The 18811-nt window shown below is 41.5% G+C and overlaps 1 protein-coding gene across 13 annotated transcripts in view; it reads left to right on the plus strand.

Annotated features, from left to right (window-relative positions):
- Positions 1-18811, plus strand: part of PNISR (PNN interacting serine and arginine rich protein) — a 145995-nt gene that overhangs the window by 56375 nt on the left and 70809 nt on the right. For 6 of the 13 annotated variants that reach the window (XM_029595380.1, XM_029595382.1, XM_029595383.1 and 3 more), the window contains 4 exons: positions 8248-8433; positions 13496-13719; positions 14231-14402; positions 15346-15536. In XM_029595380.1, coding sequence (XP_029451240.1) covers positions 8248-8433; positions 13496-13719; positions 14231-14402; positions 15346-15536 — 773 coding nt within the window. Of the gene's footprint in view, positions 1-8126; positions 8172-8247; positions 8434-13495; positions 13720-14230; positions 14403-15345; positions 15537-18811 lie in introns of all 13 variants that reach the window. The other 7 variants (XM_029595377.1, XM_029595379.1, XM_029595378.1 and 4 more) reach the window with 3 other exon arrangements.

Consider the following 18811-nt stretch of genomic DNA (forward strand, 5'->3'; position numbering starts at 1 on the left):
GTTTTACTAAGACTTTTTTCCCCATTCTGTGTCTGAGGGGAAAAATGCTTAGTAAATGAGACCCTAAGTTTGCACTTGAGGCAATGGAGGGTGAAGTGACTTGCTGAAGATCACAAGAAAAGTTGGTAGGATTTGAACCCTGGCTTCCCTGGTTCTTAGTCTGCTGCTGTAACCACTAGTCGGCTACTCCACTCCGGTTATCCTTCCAATATTTTACCCTAGGTCACATTTCTATAAAGATGAAAAGGCTCTTCATTCCCTGGATTGCAAGAGAGTTGTCCTCTTCTAGTTGGAATGAACACAAGTCTATAGAGAGATTCATTAGAAAAGACTGGTCCTACCCTGACAGAGTGCTTTGCCCAAGGCCTTGGCTAAAACTGGCCACATAAGAACAAGATAGAGCATTAGGCAAAGGCCTCTAATGTGAAATGTGCTATTACCAGAATAGATAGTAACGGCTACCCCTTGTAGAGGGTGCAGATCATTGTATGTTTGTATTAAAATGTGATTTCCTGCTCCATCAGAAAAGATCGAGGTGGGTTACAATAAATAACATGTTATATAAAATTCAATATACAGAAAATGGAGACACATCTGAAAAGATCTGAGATTAATGACCGCCTCCACTATGCATTGTATAAATCTAGAGCTTTGATCAAATATGAGATTACACAGAAGGACATAGGGAAATAGCTGATTTGCTGGCAGTCTTACTGGTGACATGTATTGTGTCAAAATTCTTGGCAGATGTGGTTTGACTCAATCTCTAGTCCAGGGCTATGGCCTGTGCAGTCAAGCCAGAAGAGATTTGACTAATCTTACTCTTTTTAGATACTGCTTAGAGCCATCTGCTTGGGATCGTTTTTGAAGGTATAAATTTGCAAAAACACATGTGGAGTCCTTTTAAACTTTGGTGAAACATTGCAGAGTAGACAAATGCACATCAGCTACTGTAGCAATTGGGAGAATTACTCCAGGCTGCTGAGAATTCAATCATAGGAAAGGGACTGCTGTACTATGTCCCACAGGTCATAGCTGTTGGTAGAGTGTACGAATGGGAATTTTCCTTACCGTCCGTTTCTGTTCTATTAACTTCTATAGCATGCAGGATTGACCCCTCTTTAAATGTTTGGGGCACATTTTTTTGCCTATTTAGGACCTGTTGATCTGTGTAATATTTTGACTAATATTTGGTAGGAAAGAGCCCTACTGACATGTATTTCAGATCAAGAATGGACACGAAACCATTGCCAGGTGGAGGTGTTTGGGATAGGAAGTGTTATGATGCAACTTCTGGTTTGAGGCGCTTGCTCTCAGTTTTACATTTCAAGCAGTATTCCCACAGGTCCTGACTGTTCCAGGAGTTAATAGAATAGGAAATGACAGTATAAAAAAAAAAAATAAAAAAAAAAAAATCTCATTCTTGGGTTAATGAATGTTTAAAGATGCATGACTGTTATGGTGCTGTCCATCAATGCCTGAGCAAGAGATCCTAATAGCTCTGAAAGCTTGCATTTATAAACACGTTAGCAGCCCTGGAAACTTGTGTTACTAAACATTTGTTATTTTAGCAAGTGTCTTATACCCAACTTCTTTAATTCCTTTTTAGATAGTTTCCTTTTTCCAATGACTTTGTCAACAAAGATAGCTCGTTAATGAGCAGTTTTAACTTTACATAGGCAGGCATCATTGTGCTGTACATTGTATTGTAATTCAGTAAAGTAATTTATAGTAGTTACCTGTTCTAGTTTTGCATTATATCATGATGGGGGAAAATAGGACAGTCAATGATCACAGAAGATCAAAATCAACAAAAAGGACTTTATTTTGAGTAAAACACACACAAATCATATCTTTGCTTATATCTTCAATTTGTGATATCCTCCCATCTGGAAAAAACATGGAATAAAAATTTCCATGTTAAACATGTTCGTTTGAAAAATTGACAGGAAACGGTATGTTATAGACTAACCAATTTATTGAAGCATGAGCTTTTGAAGACAGTCCGCTTTGTCAGATGCATCTGAGGAAGTGGACTCTGTCCTTGAAAGCTCATTCTTCAATAAATTGGTTAGTCTATAAGGTGCTACCTCCCTCTTGTCATTTTTTTTCCTACACCAGACTACGGCTATCCCTTTGAAAATTCTCACCACATTAGTTTAAAATGACTTTTGACACACAATGTTATAAGTTTGGTGTTTTTGCCAGTGTCTCCTACTGTTCAAGACAGTTATGTGCAGTTTTGGCCATGATATCGGTAACAACGGATTATTTTTAGCTCTTCATCATAATAATCAGTTTCCTATATTTTCTTTGTTTTCTAGTTATTGCACATAAAACACAAGTCCACAGTCCTTTTTACTAATCTTTTTGCAGCTATGTCACCCGACATAGGCCCAATGTTTTGTATATTTGCTTCAGGGATATGAAATTAAGAGCTCTAGACCGTATAGCGCTTGAGACAGAAATGCTGATCACTGCTTCATCCAGTTCTTTTAGGCCAGATTGGCTGGGCTACATTAGCTCAGGCATGGATTGCTGAGAGGGACACTACAAATCAAAATGTAGTAGAACCAATGCAAGCGGTAATACCAAATGGAAAAGACCTTAAAGCAGTTGAAACTCCTCCATACAACCATGGCAGCTTGTTTGTGCAACCAGGTTTGTATTCAGATTTTTGCAAAATAAAAAAACTGAGGTCCATATTCAGTCACTGTCTAGATAGCTGGATAAGTCTAGCCGGCAAACTTTTTGGAGGTATATTCAGTAGTGCAGCCTCACTATTGAATATAGCATCTGCATTTACGTGGCTTGCAAATGAATATGACACCCTAAAAAGTCAGCAGATTTGTGTGGATTACAAATGACACTTATACAGATTGTACAGCACAAAACCCGTCAGTTTGAGCCTGCTCAAGCTTCATACCCAATGTCAGTTCTCTCCAGTAGGAGACAGAATTCAGCACTTCTGATAGCAGCAGCTCACGATCTTCAGAGATTACTAATTTGTCAAGCATGCAAGCCTGGAATCCACTTCATTACTTCCAATGCTATTTCATTGTACCTCATTCAATCTGGATCCAACTCTGAATGTAAATGAAGTTTTTCCTCAATACACAGGCATTAAGACCTATTCCTTCGCATTACCACGGCAGTGGTTCTATTTCTGCTTTCTTCCTTATCTCCAAAAAAAAAAATCAGGGTCTTAAAATCAATCCTGGGTTTAAAAAACCTGAACAAGCATATACATTCCTGGAGAAATTTCAAAAGAATTCTTTTAACACAAGTTTTCCCTTTGTTCAGATGATGGAGTGGATGTGTGCCCCAGATCTGAAGGATGCTTCTATTCTTTTTCCTGTCCATCCCATTCATTGCTTATGCCTCATCATGGACTTCTTTTGCTGTCCATGCAGAGTACGTCCCCAAGAGCATTCACTGAACATCGAGCAGAAGTGGCAGGGCATCTGTGACTACAAGACCTCAGAGTCAAAATTCACAAGGAGATGAATTATTTTCCCTGAGAACATGAGTTCAATTCCTTTCATTATTAGGATTTCTGGTGATGTTCGCGAAGTCTTTGTTTTTCCAAGTCACAAAATAGTTAATTGTTGTCTGGGTAGATTCTCCCTATCAAAGATCTACATTTTCAGAATGTTCTCAGATCCCTCCTCTGCAACCTGTTAAAACACACGTTGGACATTACCCACAAATGTGCAGGGTACTTTTGGCCAGGTGTTGGACAACATATTTTATTTAGATTTTTATATTCTGCTTTTCGGCATATCTAAAGTGTACATCAAAGCAGATTACATTCAGGTTTTATAGGTATTCCCCCTATCCTCACAGGGCTTACAATCTAATTTTGTACCTGAGGTAACAGGGGGTAAAGTTACTTGCCCACAGTCACAAGGAGCAACAGCAGGATTTGAACCTTGGTTTCCCTGGGTTGTAGCCCACTGCTCTACTCCATGTGTTTCCGCTCCCCCACGTTCACATATGTTTTCTGCAATGGGGCCTTCATCATTCCCAATAGAACCAACTTGCTAACTCTCTTTTGGCTACCTCCTCACATAAGAACATAAGAAATTGCCATGCTGGGTCAGACCAAGGGTCCATCAAGCCCAGCATCCTGTTTCGAACAGAGGCGAAACCAGGCCACAAGAACCTGGCAGTTACCCAAACACTAAGAAGTCAACTAACATTGACAATGGCTGCCTCCACAAAAGAGTGTTAAAACTATACAGGCCACTTTCGAACCCAAGAAACTTAGGGGGTCATTTTCCAAGGAGTTACCGTGGGAGATAATTCCGCAAATTGCGCTAACAGCCGTTAATGCGATTTGCGAATGCAAATTTTTAATTTTGTATTCAGGGGGCGGAGTTGGGGCGGAGCATATGTAAAGTAGAAAAGAGTTATCGTGTGCCACGAAACAGCCGCAGTGTTAGCGCGGCTCCTAACGCGGCCAATAGCTACACCTCTTTCATTTGCGGTACGTTGTGCGCTAGAGGCCGGAAAAGGTTTATTGCGGTTCACGATGTTTCCGGACAGCCTGTTTCAGTATATGAGAGAGAGAGACTGACTTGCTATAGTGCCTCTTCCCTAGACAGGTATTTGTATCCCTATGGGAGGCCCACCTAGTAACTTGAGGTGGGAATTAGGTATGAGTGTAGGGGGTTGGGGGCCACTTTCACATTTAACATGAGACGTACGAACAGAACAGTGGTCTCTTGTGAAGATTTGATGGCCTTCGGAGTGAGGAAACCCACTCCAAGCTAAGATTTGGACAATGTTCTCTCCACCAAGCTTGTTGTTGCCCAGGTAGAGCGTTCATATCTCTCTCTCTCTCATACTGAAACAGGTTGTCCGGAAACATCGTGAACCGCGATATATACTGGCAATGTAGCCCAAATTGGGTTAATAGCGCAACTTGCGCTAAGAGCGTGTTGCATAGCTGTTATCGCAATTTGCGATACACATGCTTATTAGCATAAGGTAACACCCCTTTTTGGTATCGCATGCGATACCGTGCGATATTGGAAAATGAGGCCCTTAGTCATTTAAAAAAAAAAAAATTCCACTTCAGCCATCTAGAATTGAGAGTAGTCAAATATACGCTTCCTCCCTTCAGTTGCTTCTTCCAGGGGAAAAGCATTCTCTGTTCACATTGACAACCCGAGAGCCATGTTCTGCATGAACAAATAGGGAGACATAGAGATGTAGACTCTGCCAACAAGAGGAAAAATTAATTTAATGGCAAAATATGGGAATGAGTGTGCAGACATTAAACCATCCTGCACGCTTCCTACCTTTTAGGGATCTCCAGCATATTGACAGACCACATCAGCGGAGTATGTCAACCACATGAATGGCCTCTACAACATTTGACGGCCAGCAAACCTTCAGTCTTCTAGCCATTCATCTTTTGCACCAGATCCAAACAGAAAAATGGAAGAGTTTTACTCCATTCTTGCCAGAAAATTCAGCTCCACTCAAGAAATTTCTGTGCCCAGTTGAAATACAGATCTCATATATGCTGCTCCTTTGATACTCTTATGACACAAACACTTTTCAAATTCTGGACCCAACTGATCCTTATAACCCCAGCAGGGCCCAGACAAGTTGGTTGCGTATGCAGTATAACTTCCAGTCCCTCTCCTGCTTATTGACTCTCAGAGGGGCACATCTGGTTTTTTTTTCTGATCTTTCCCTCCCCCAGCTTATTAGATTGGATGTTAACCACTCAATAATTGCCAGATCCTCTCTACCTTTTAAGGTAGGAAGCATTCTCTACAAGCTGGCATCACAATACCTTAGATCTGTTCATATATAATCTCAAGGAGTTGCTGAACTACTTCCTCCTTTTCTGCTTCAGTTTTTTGTCACCACATCTTTAACAGTGCATCTGAGGACAATAATGGCTTATCAAACTCAAATTGAGTGTTAGCCAATCTCCACTCAGCCATTATTACCTAAATTCATAAAAGGCCTCTAGGATACAACGCTACCAGATGTAAAATCACCTGTACCATGTGTCCTAGACATGGTTCTAGAACTATTTGTGAAGCCAATGTTTGAACCATTGGAGCTGGCTTAGTTGATCTTCCTAACATGGAAATTATATTCCTTTTAGTGGTCATGTCAACCTAAAGTTTCAGTGATCTTCAGGCCTTGGTTGATTATCTTCATTATATGCAATTCTTCAACAATAGTGTTGTGCTATGCACTCGCCCTAAGCTTCTATCAGAAGTGCTATTATCCTTTTACATTAATCCATCATGTTGCCTATGTTCTTCCTGAAGCCATGCGCTTCCAAAAAAGAAAAAAAATTTGAAGTCCTTCATGCCAAGCACTATAAAAGGGCACTGGATTACTACAACTGAAGTACTCTGCCTCATCGTCGGGCTTCTCATCTCTTCATCTCCCATGATTCTAACGAGTTAGGTAGTCAAATATATATTGTCCAACTGGCTAGCTAACTACGTCGCACACTGCTGCACTCTAGCAGGCTTATATATCACAGATACCATCAAGAGTCATCTCAGAGCCCTGGCTGCTTCAGTGGCTTTTTTGTGAGATAGTATCAGCTTGGGACTCCCCACATATAATGGCTACTTCAGCCTGCTTATCGACAGAAAAGTAAGTTTGCTTACTGTAAACTGTGTTTTCAGTAGATAGACTTGGAGGGTTGACTTCCTGGCTAGAATTAGCTTTATCGACTGAGGAGGCTCATGAGACAACGCCCACTTGGGGATTTCTGCACATGCTCCGTAGAGCTAATACTCTACTAGCTAAGAGCAATGAGTCCATTAGGATTAATTAGCCAGTGGCTCCAATCTATGGAAAACAGCAGTTACGATAAGCAAACTTGCTTTATTGCATGATATTCTGTGGATAAAAATAAATGTATTGAAGATCAGTGTATCGGGACCTTAATGAGCCTAAGTAGATGAAAAAACGTTCTCACTAATGTCATGAAGAAATATGCCTCTGAAGCAGATATCCGAAACACTAAGTTATGTTGGGTGACATAGCTGCAAAAAGATAAGTGAAAAAGACTGTGGACTTAGGTTTTATAGGAATGTGTGTTTGTTTAATTGTGTTTTAGTGCATGTTAATTTGATTTGGTGCACAATAATAAAAAAAATGGGAAAAAAAAAACCCCCAAATGAAAAAAATTTGAATGAACTAAAAATGTAAATGAATATTTTCTGGCTGCACATCCCCAATGTTTTATGTGCAATAACTGGAAAATATAGGAGACTGATGATTGCAATGAAGGGCTAAACATAATTGTGTTACTGATAAGAGCTTGTGGGGATGATGGTCTTCTTTTCCACAGTTTTCTGTGGTGTTTAAATATTGTAGTTATATGTATTTTCATCATGAATTTAAACATTAAGACATGCTGGAAGCAATACCTGTTAACTTGCTATAATCGATTGGGATTTAATTTTATTTTTTCCAGTTTGAAAAGTTGACATGAACAAGTTAGCCCACAGCTGCCCTTCCATGTCAACTAATGGAACAGTTTGATTAGCTGAATGCGCCTTGGTGTGTTATGATCCATCAGATTAATCAAGGTTTCTAGAAATAACAATAAATCTTAGCAAATGGCCAGCGAGTTCCAGCCACTGATACTGAATATGAAAGTATAGATACTGGCCGTTATGACCTAAAGCACGATAATGTTATACAGAAAAGATCCTGGCTTCTGAGATGGGGATGTTGTAGGGCTTTATCTTTCCCCCCCTTTTTTTTACCCTCTAGCTTTGACTGCCTCCCCAGATTGAATGCCCAGGTGACTGGAAGCTCTTGCTGGCTGAAGATACCTCCTGCAAGTTGTGCTCTTGGTCCTGCTTGCAGAGTAGCAGCAGCTTGCTTGCATGGTCCTCTGCATGCTACACCTCAGCAGCATCTGCGACAGAGGGAGGAGTCAAACCTGGAGCTCGGTGCCAGCCCTTGTGTTTTAAATCCTTTTTAACCTGGTTAAGATACCATAAATTAGTGATACAATTAAAGATAAGAATCGTGTGTGATTTTAAACAAAGACCTCTTGTATTTTGTCACATCAGTATGATTTTCTTCTTTTCTAAATTTTAAAACTAAGTGCCCTTTGCTTCCATCAGATATCTTGAGTTCAGTTCCATCTCTGTCAAAGAGCAATTGCAAAGGTATGAAATTAAGAGATCTAGACCACATAACATTTGAGACTGAAATGCTGAACATTGCTTCATCCAATTGTTTTAGGCCAGATTGACTGGGCTGCATTAGCTCAGGCATGGATTGCTCAGAGGGAGGCTACAAATCAAAACATAGTAGAACCGCCGCCAGCAGTTATACCAAACGGCCAAGACCTTGCAGCAGTTGAAACACCTCCAAACAACCATGGCAATTTTCAGGCAGATCCTAACTTCAACAGAGTGTGGCAGCCAGGTTTGTATTCAGCTTTTTGCAAATAAAAAATGTTCACGTTTTATTGTCTATCTTTTTTAATAAAGATATTTAGTTAATTTCTATGATGGCATTATGGTATTTTTTGTGGGCAGGGATTTGATTTGAAGTGGTTTCACAATTAGTACTAGGCTTATGTCCATTTTGGGTATCTGCATTTATATCTGGAATTCTAGTATGAATTATAATTTTCTCAGGCCTTGAAATGTCATGATGGATTTAAAAAAAAAAAAAAAAAAAAACTTGTTCCCTAAAGAAATTAACATTTTGTTTGGTTCACATGTTTTAATCTGTTTCTGTTTCTATTTTCTGCTTACCAGCTCTTAAGTTTTCTGATTAACTTGTGTTCTGCTTGTATCCTCCATTATTACTAATGTGTTTTTGCTATTCCTAAACTACCCTTGTTACATACCTGGTTTGCAGTCCTGCTCATACATGAAAAATTAGGATTATAAAAAGAGCAAATTGTTCTGCAGTAGAAGTAAGAATCTTAAAATCCTGAGCTAATTTATTAGGTTGGTGGTTGCTCCACAATTTGTTGTTTAGTCATATGTTTTAGAAATTCTTTGGCCTTGATTGCCCAGTGTTTCTTGTATAGAGCTTATCATACAAAATCCAAGAGCAAATTACATCAAGAAATACCTACTGAAATTAACCACCAAGAGCCAAGCTGGCAAATCTTAGTATTTTCTGTATTTTGTTCTGACCAAATAAGGCCATCTGGGCTTTGAGAATGCTGCTTGGATTTTGAGGTGAGGTGGTGTCTGGCACCCTGTCATTTCCTGCTTTTATCCTTAACATCTACTAAACATTTCTGGCAGCTAGTTCCCATAGGTACTTTCTTAGGGGTACAGTAATTGATTGCTGCTGATTATTTTGGTTATTGTATATCTTGTATTGATGAAGATTAGCTGGTTCATTACTCTCTTTGGAGTTTGAAAACATTTCTTCCAGATTTTGGGTAAAACTTTCTAATGAAGTTGCAAAAATTTTTTTTAAAAGGAAGTCACACTTGCCACGGTATTTTCTGTGTGGTTATCAGGGAGGCTGAACTCATCTAATCATCTTCCTTCTATTTAAATTAATGTTTTCATGTCTTCAATAAGAACACCATGTCTTTATTTAAAGTCTTGGTTACATGATCATCACGACAAATCCTTCAGGATGTATCCCTGAATGGTGCAAAGTTGTACTCTGAGAATGGATTTGGAACATTTTTTTCATATTTCTGTCCTATATTTAACTGGGTGCTATAGTAATATGAAATCTCCTTAATTTAATTTCTATGCTTATTCTCTGCATTTTTCAAAAAGCTTTGGACAAAGCACATCCCAAAACATGCACGATAAAACAGGAAAAATCAAATTGCATCTCCCCACAATCCTCCCTCCCACCTCATCTAACTGCTCAAAAAAATCCACTGTAAAATACCCCTACAATTAGCAGCTTAACAAAAATTTGCATAATGTCAGCCCTAACCTTGATATTACGTACTTTTTGAATTATGAATTTTTCTAAAATGTACAGATCTACAGGCCGATACAGTAAGAAATGCAGGAGAGCGGGTGCTCCATGTTGAGCGCCCAGGCACCACTCCTGGGTGCGCGATTCTGTATTTAAATTAGGTGGTGCGCTAATAAGGAGGCGCTAGGGACAATAGCGCGTCCCTAGCGCCTCCTTATTAGTGGTAGAGGTAGCTCTCAGCAGTTCCAACAACTGATGCTCAATTTTACCGGCTTCAGTTTTCGAATCCGCTGACAGCCAGGGGTTAGGAAAACAGATGCTGATAAAATTGAGTGTCCATTTTGCTAGCCGCTGATCGGCGGGCAGATTTTTTTTTTCTAGCTTATTTATTTATTTTTTAATTTTCTTCTTTTCTGTGCCACTTTTCCGGGTTGCTCAGAATTTAACGCCTGCCCTTGAGCAGTATCCCGCATGCCTAACTAATAGGCTCATCAACATGCATTTGCATATGATGAGCGCTATTAGTTTTTGGGGGGTTGGCAGTGCATCAAAAATGCGCTGCCATTACCCCTTATAGTATAATGGATAATAGATGCTTGCTAAATGGTGCGCTCAGCTGAGCGCACTGTACTGTATCAGCTTAAAATTGTTGTACTACAACAATCTTTAAAGGAATCCTAAAAAAAAAAAATAATAATAATTTTCTGGCCACTCACTGTTTCCAGCAAGTATGCAGCATTCAGAAAACTCTTCCCTAGACATAGTGTTATGTGACCAGAATGATGCAAACTTAAATTAATACTTTAGTATGTGGAAAATGATCACAAATGGGTTTTGTTTTGTTTTTTTGGAGGAGGCCTGAAAGATCCTTTTGGGTTTTCATCTGAATCAAAACCAGGGCTGGGATCTCATGCCATGAGCCCTTATCAGCAACTATTGGGGATTTTTCTCTGTTTTATATCCCCTCCTAGCTTACTTAGCTTGGTCATTGCAGGAATAGACCTTGGTTGGGGCTAGGCACCAGGGCTCCTCCTGGAACTCTGCAATGATGGGGGCCTTAAAAATTCAGCCACCAGGCGTCACTATTGCACAATTACTTGGACTCCCTCCCCCATAGAGGCTATGAATGCTTTCTCCACATCATCCTCAGTCTTGAGTAGCCCAGGAAGCAGAAAGCTAACCCATGAATCAAATCCAGGTCATCTCCCTGGTGGTGCACAGTACTGCCACTGTTGGAAGAGTGTTTCATTTTTGCTGGTTCAGGAAAAAGAGCCTGTAAAACATAACAGTTTGCAAATGTGAATTACCAATTTAAATTAGGATTGCCAACATTTCCATAGACCAGGACTGGACACTTGAGGACAGGAAGTGGGGGCCAGCAGCAGAGGAGAAGAGAGATGGTGTCCTTTATTTGCATAAATGTAAGATCCTGACAGTGAAGTACCTAAACTCTCTGTGTGTGCATTAAAAGGCAATCATGAATTGACATGCTACACACAGGCAACAATTTCTCTTCCAGCCTCTCAGGGCAGTGAAAGGGGGGGCCCTTGCCACTCAGCTGCTTCCCATTTCTTATCTCATGGATTATTGGGGGGGGGGGGGGGGGGGGGGGGGTGGCGGCAGCACATACTTTTTCCTGTGTCCTTCTCTCATACCCATACACATTCATTCTGTCTCGCACAATCACTCATACATGCTCCCTCTTTCTTTCACACATGATCTCAGAAGGTCAGAAGTATGATGAACAGGGAAGGGGAGAACCAGGGCTGTCAGAAGAAGCAAACAATTGCCCAGAATGCTCTAACCCCCCTCATCAGGGGGCTGGCCACCAGTGCTGCATGGCACCATTGTAGTGGAACAAGCGTTCCTTAGCTCCTATGTGGCTCCTGGCTCAACTGACCAGTCATGTCATCCAAGGAAGCACTAACTGCCCCCTCGTCCCTGCCAGCCATATTACCGTGCAGACCAGCAATAGGCCTGAGGGGAGCAGTGAGATAAAAGGTGGAGGGAAAGACTGGTTCAGGGCAGGGGATGCTGGGCAGAGAAGGGGCCAGGAAAAGAGTACAGGCATGGACAGAGAAGGGAAGGGGATCACTGTTTAGCATCAGGCAAATTCCAAATTGCTAAAGGACAAGGTATGGGTCCAGAGAGACCTGAAGGGAGAAGGTTCAGCCTACAGAGCAATTTTCTAGACAGCTGCAGCTATTGGCTGGACTGAGCAAGAGATCCTGTGACCCATTCCTTCCTTCCATGCCTCCCTTTATATCTCAACCCTACCATGCTCCCCATGTATCTGTCTCCCCTTTTGTCTCTCCCCTCTCCACCCTGTACCCTACATCTGTCTGTTTCTCCACCATCTCTTCTGTGCCTGTATCTGTCTGGGCTGGCTCACTGCAGCCCCTCTCTTGGGTCCTGGCCCAGTATGCTGTGGGGGGGCCAAGAGGGTGATAGCTACAGAAATCTGTGGAGCCACTGATTGCTGAGGGCTCTGCTGTGCCCCACTTCCTCTCCCTATGCTGTCCAATCACAGCACAAGTAAAGGGGTGGCAAAAATACAATGCAGCTCTCCTCCGAGAAGCTCCAACCCTGCCTTTCTCTCCTTGTAACTAGGAAACTGTGGGGAGAGGAGGAACCTCCTGCAAAACCAGACTTTTAGCATCTGGTCGGTACTTTTGACTGGATACAACATCATATGCCTGAAAAGCTGAATGTCCGGTCCAAAACTGGGCAGTTGGCAACCCTAATTTAAATGAAGTCTTTCCTATGCTAGCAAAAGATCCCAGAGAGCGTGAGTACTATCAGGCTCAGGAGGAAGAGACAACATGCTGAATAATCGGCTGGGCCCACAGCAGTAAGGGACAGCCATCTTGCCACAGCTAAGGGGTGGGGGTGAGGGGTGGTTAAACTTTTTCCAGCTTCATTAGAAAATTTTTTTGGCAAGGAGATATACCTTAAATATGTAGAAATTCCTAAGATGGAAAAGGTTAAAACATATTGCCTTTGCTAATTACAGATGTGTACTTGCTTTTGAAAGTTAGTTATAAGGAACTGTTTTGACATATTTATCCTCAGGATTTAGGATGTTGACTGTTTAAAAGTAGACCTAGTTGCAGAAGGAAAAATAATAGTAAACAAGTGGCCAGTAGCAGACATTCCTGCCAGGTACTAGATTGGCTACTATTGGAAACAGGATACTGAGCTTGAGGTGGTCTGACTCAGGATGGCACATCTTTATTCATATGGCATTAGTGATTGAGTGGAGAAAGACAGTGTTTGTGGTGTTGCAGCTTTGAATTTGGCACTTGCATACTGAAAGGGAACTTGGAGAATAAATAGTGCCCCAGAATGAATGATGAATATTCCAGATCTTTTAGATTAGCAATCATTCTGAAGGGAGCCATGGCAAGAAACAAAATATTTTGCCATTAACACCCTCTCTTATTTACTCTTTGCTGGATTTCGTAAAGCCAACAAAATTTGTGTACTGAATTCCTGATGGCCCTCACTACCAAAGAAAAAGGTGTGTCATTATTGTTGTTAACTGTTTACTGAAACCTTTTCATGGCTAAATCCTGAGCAGAATGGGGAATGCATCACCAGCCCCCGCCTCCACCTCCTGATCCGCAGTGGATTCCTCCAGCCCCAGGGCCCATGGAAATTGTTCCTCCATCTGAAGACAGCAACAGTCAGGACAGCGGGGAATTTACCCCTGAAAACAGGCACATATTTAACCAGAACAATCACAACTTTGGAGGGCCGCCTGAGAATTTTCCAGTGGGCCCAGGGAGCCAGTTTGATTACCAGGTGAAAAATCCTTTAAGTATACAGTCAACAAATAAGTAGAGACTATGGAAATTCTGCATGCATTATCTAGGTGCAGAAATTAATTTTAAAGGAAATATTCCTGCATGTCCACATTCAGATTAAAAGAACATTCAGCTACATTGGTATGAGACTCAAAGTATAAATGACATATTTTGACCTAGATCTATAAATGTCACTTCAGTTGTTTCAATTGAAGTGCTACAAACATTTTCTTTAATCTTTCTTTAAAAGAATGTTTGTAACCTAAAATGGTTACTTTTAAACTAAAAAAAAAAATAAATTCATTTTACTTTTGAATTAAAAAGGTTAGAAGACTTACAAAGTTCTTTATCCGATTTTCAAATCTGCTGTTTTAAAATGCTAAATTTGAACTTGGAATAATCCACACTGCACAGCAGATTAAAAAGATAAGAGTATGAGTGGAATCACTTTAGGGCTTCCATCGTGTATGTGCCATGAAGAACAGTAAACAACTGTGGTGCTCTTTCAGCATGGAGCAGCTTTTGGCCCCCCTCAAGGTGGCTTTCATCCTCCTTATTGGCAACCAGGTCCACCAGGACCACCAGCTCCACCACAAAACCGAAGAGAGAGGCCGGCCTTCCGAGACCGTCAGCGCTCACCTATTGCAATGCCTGTGAAGCCGGAGCCACCAGCACAAATTGGTGTGTGTTAACCATATTCTTTTATCTCTGATGATTGTCAGATTTCCACTTAGGCTTTTCTCAGGTACAAGAAGCTAGTATTTTCTATTAAAAAAAAAAAAAAAAAAAAAAAAAAAGTTAATTAGTAGCAAGAGGTTATGAGTAATTAGGTGGGAGGCTTAGGAATGAGGAGCATAGTGGATGCTTGCAGTGGAGATGGTAGACCCAAAACGGTGAAAGTTCAAGCATACTTGAGACATAGAGGGTGGTGGTAAGGGCAGGAAAGGGGGATGACTGGTAATTAAGTTGGATCTGCAATACACATAGTGCAACTGGGTAAATCGAGACATCATTATCTGCTGACAGAATGACTTTTTTTGGTAGTAATTTGGCAAAAATGGCTTGTAAATTTTTATTTATTTATTTATTTTTAGATTTCCCTAGTCCATTTTAGTTTTTCTCATTTTTGAGTCCTGTAAAAAAATTTTCTAGTCTTTTATTAGATCTTTTTTTTTTTTCTTTTCCTCTGTAACTGAAAAAAATTCATTTTTGGAGGGCTTTGGATTTTTGGTTTGTTTTTACCCTTATTCCTGGGGAATTTTTTTTTTATTCTCAAAGACCACATCAGGCAGGTTTAATATCCATATAAACACATTGAGCAGGAAAGCATATTATGACCATGCTAGTATGTGTGGATATGATAGTAACGTGTCAAATTAGGTTCCAACTCTTAAGGTCATAAGGAAATAAAAGGTCGGGATGTACCCTGTCCGTTTTGTAACCTTATTTTCACTGAGAAACACACTGATGCTTCAAGCGTTCTGCACATCAATTCCATGTTCTTAAAACACAGAATATAAAAGTACAGGAATGAATGTTCTTGTGTTCTGTGGTGCTAGTATGTGGCGTGTGTTTTTTGTAATGCCTTTTTTTCAGCTAATTCTGTAAGTTTCTTGTTGTGAAGCTATAGATGCTATAAAACGCAGAACCTTGCCTGCTTGGATTCGTGAGGGTCTGGAAAAAATGGAGAGGGAAAAGCAGAAGAAATTAGAAAAAGAGAAAATGGAACAACACCGCTCTCAGGTTTCTAAAAAGGAAAAAAATGCAGGGGAAAATGAGGGAGATGGGCCACGTTTGCCGCAGAAGAGCAAGTTTGTAAGTACCAAGATATTTCAGCATTTAAAAATAAGGTGGTTCTTATTTGATCCAAGTGGCTTTCCCACTGTCATAAATATTTAACCTTTAACCCAAAGGACACAACAAATGGCCTTTGTCAGAGCTTCTTGCTGGTAGGCAGTATTGGGCACATTTATGCTTGGTGACCAGGTCCTAATCCACAGCAGAAGCTATATTTCTTAATGTGTCTTCCACTGTATATTTTCATCCCTACAGAGATTTAAAATGTATAATTTCCTAGCGTGTAGCCAGATGGACTCAGGACCAATGGGTTATGCTCTCCTGCCAGCAGATGGAGATGGAGTCAGATTTCAAAGCTGACATCACCCTACATACACCCCTGCAGTGACCTCAGCCCCTCAGTATTCTCCATCTCCAGCAGATGGCGGACATACGTCTCCCAAGGGGATTGCTGTACTTTTCACATATATAAGCAGGATGAATTAGTCATGCTGTCTGGGACGTCCTCCCGCCCTGTAGGTGGTGGAGCTCTCAAAGTAAAGTTCTAAGTCTTGCTATAGTGTGTGCCTGCTTGGCACCTCCCCCTCCCCTCTGCAGAGTCTCCTCATTCCGTTTTTTTCCGCAAGCCTCGCAGTACGCGGAGCTCTCTGTCTCCTTGAGCTTTTTTCTGAGAGAAAAGTTTGTTTTCAAGAAAAGAAGTTTCGTAAGGTTAAAACACTTTCTAGTAGTTAGGCTTAACCACTACTGTAGTAATTCGTCAAATTTTTCAAAAATGCCTCGTCCAGGCTTTAAGTTTTGTAACTGTGGAAAGATCATGTCAGTCACTGATGGACATTCATCTTGTTACATATGTCTGGGGCCCCAGCATGAACAATCCGCTTGTGCTGACTGGACGGATGTCCCCCAGGACACAAAGACAGCAGCTAAGATTGAAGAGTTAAGAAGAGCTGCGTTGGGATCTTATGCCCCCTCAGAGGAATCGGCAAAATCCTCCCCAGGGCCGCCTTATGCATTGAGGGTGTTGGCTTGGCCGCGAGCAGCGTCTTGGGCCATTCGGCATCGACTGCGCCAATTTAAAAAGTTTCCATCGACGCAGATACCCAGAGCGGGTGACGCAACCACTGCGTCGAAAAAATCAATTGCGTCGACCGGCACCAGTGTGTCAATCGGCATCGACGCATCTACATCGAATCACTTGGCACAACTAAATCAAGCCATGCTTCGGGCTCGAAGCATGACCATACAACCTCGACACACCGATGCGTTATGGAGCCGGCTCACTATGAAAAAAACATTCAGACTCGACTCCATCGAAGCATAAGAGTCAGAAACCACCTAAAAAACATATCTCAGGACATAAAAAAACAAAGAGAACCATCTCCACTGCTGATTGTGGATGAGGACCCTGTGTGATCTCCTCCTGGCCCATCCTCTCCGTCGATTCCATCGGAGCACGAAGAACCATTGACTAAAAAAACCTCGCAAGTCTTCTGAAGAAACTGACAGACCTCCTAAACACCCTCTACCTGCCCCGAGAGTGGCTCCACCAGCTAGACTGCCTCAACAAGCTCTAGCATCTCGTGATGTTTCAAATATTAATTCTGGCTCAATTTTTAACTACAGTTGCTGATCAAGACCAACCTGAGGAGGCGCCACCAACAGAAGACCCACTCACCTTCTGGACGCCCCACCCCAGAGCCGGCGCCAACATCACCTTCACCACTGCCACAAGATGCTTCACCAGTAATATCTTCTCTCGGTTCTTCTATGGGATATCCTTCTGACCCTCCAGAGGACCAGCCAGAGCCGGTCTCACCTCCCAAGGACTTAACTTATTCGAAGTTTCTCGAGAAAGTGGGCCAAACTCTCAATATAGAAACCCGAAAACTACCTGATCCTAGAGTAAACGTTCTAGGTCTACTCAAAAGTTTTTGAAACTCCAGCGGAACCGGTGGCATTACCTTCCCATGATGTGCTTGACTTCCTCATGAAGAGAGCCTGGGAAACACCTCTCACACGACCACCTACTTCCAGGAAATCAGAGTTGAATATTAGGATGCGTAAATCCTATTATTCTCATGTACAATTGCCACATTCATCAGTGGTAGTGGAATCCGCGAGGCAAAAAGGCCGCAAATCAAGGCTGCATTCAAATACACCGCCAGGTCAAGATAAAAAATACATAGACGACTTTGGAAAACATGCATATCAGTCTGGCATGCTCAACGCCAGGATAAAACACCAATTTGCAGTAACTCAATATTTGTTTGAATGCTTGCAAGTTCTAAAGCCAAAGTTGCAGGAGGGCTCTCCTGACCAACAATTACCGGAGGAATTCCTTCACATGGAAGAAGGATTGCAGTACCTAATACGCACAGTATATGAAGGATTTGAAACATCAGCAAAGTCTACAGCGAATGCTATAGCCGCCAGAAGAATAGCATGGCTTAGAGCCAGTGCTATAAGAGGATGTCCAAGAAAAATTGGCAAATCTTCCATGTCTGCCAGATAATTTATTTGGAGATCACTTTAAAGATACAGTAGCTCAATTAAAGGAGCAAAAACTAGCGGTCCAGTCACTCACCACTCCAACACCTATCTCTTATTATAGAGGTTACTACTCGGGCTACAGAAGACCACAATACCAACGCCGCCCCTTTAAGCCTTATCCGCCTTCGAGGCCTTCATACTATTCTACGCCACGCCCGCAAACTTCATAGACCCAAACCTCTCGTCAACGTCAGAGGACTCCTAAGCAAACCAGGACTCCTTAGGAACAATCCCAACCTAAAACTTCTCAAAGTTTTTAGAAGATCCTACACCACCGCTACTTCTCTCAGTCAGGGGCAGATTGACTCAGTTCTTATCTGCATGGAACAACATCTCTACCAACAGCTGGGTGTTAAAAATCATAAAGGACGGTTACGTGTTAAACGTCCAAACCCTTCCTGTCACACTGCACTTAGTAGGCAAAAGGGAACAAAACATGCATTCCCAACATTTAAGCCTCGAGATCAACAACCTCCTGCAGCAACACTGCATTCAAGAACTACCTGTATCTCATCACCACACAGGTTTCTATTTCCCATACTTCCTCATTCCAAAGAAATCAGGAGGATTCCGACCTATCCTAGATCTCGGGGCACTCAACAAGCATCTGATGTCAGAGAAATTCAAGGTGACTTCTCTCAAATCCATCCTACCCTTTATCCAACCCAAAGACTGGATGTGTTCCATTGACCTCAAAGATGCGTATTCCCACATACCGATGCACAAAGCCTCCTGGAAGTACC

This window comes from Rhinatrema bivittatum, chromosome 3, assembly GCF_901001135.1.
Source record: "Rhinatrema bivittatum chromosome 3, aRhiBiv1.1, whole genome shotgun sequence".
Classification (NCBI taxonomy): domain Eukaryota; kingdom Metazoa; phylum Chordata; class Amphibia; order Gymnophiona; family Rhinatrematidae; genus Rhinatrema; species Rhinatrema bivittatum.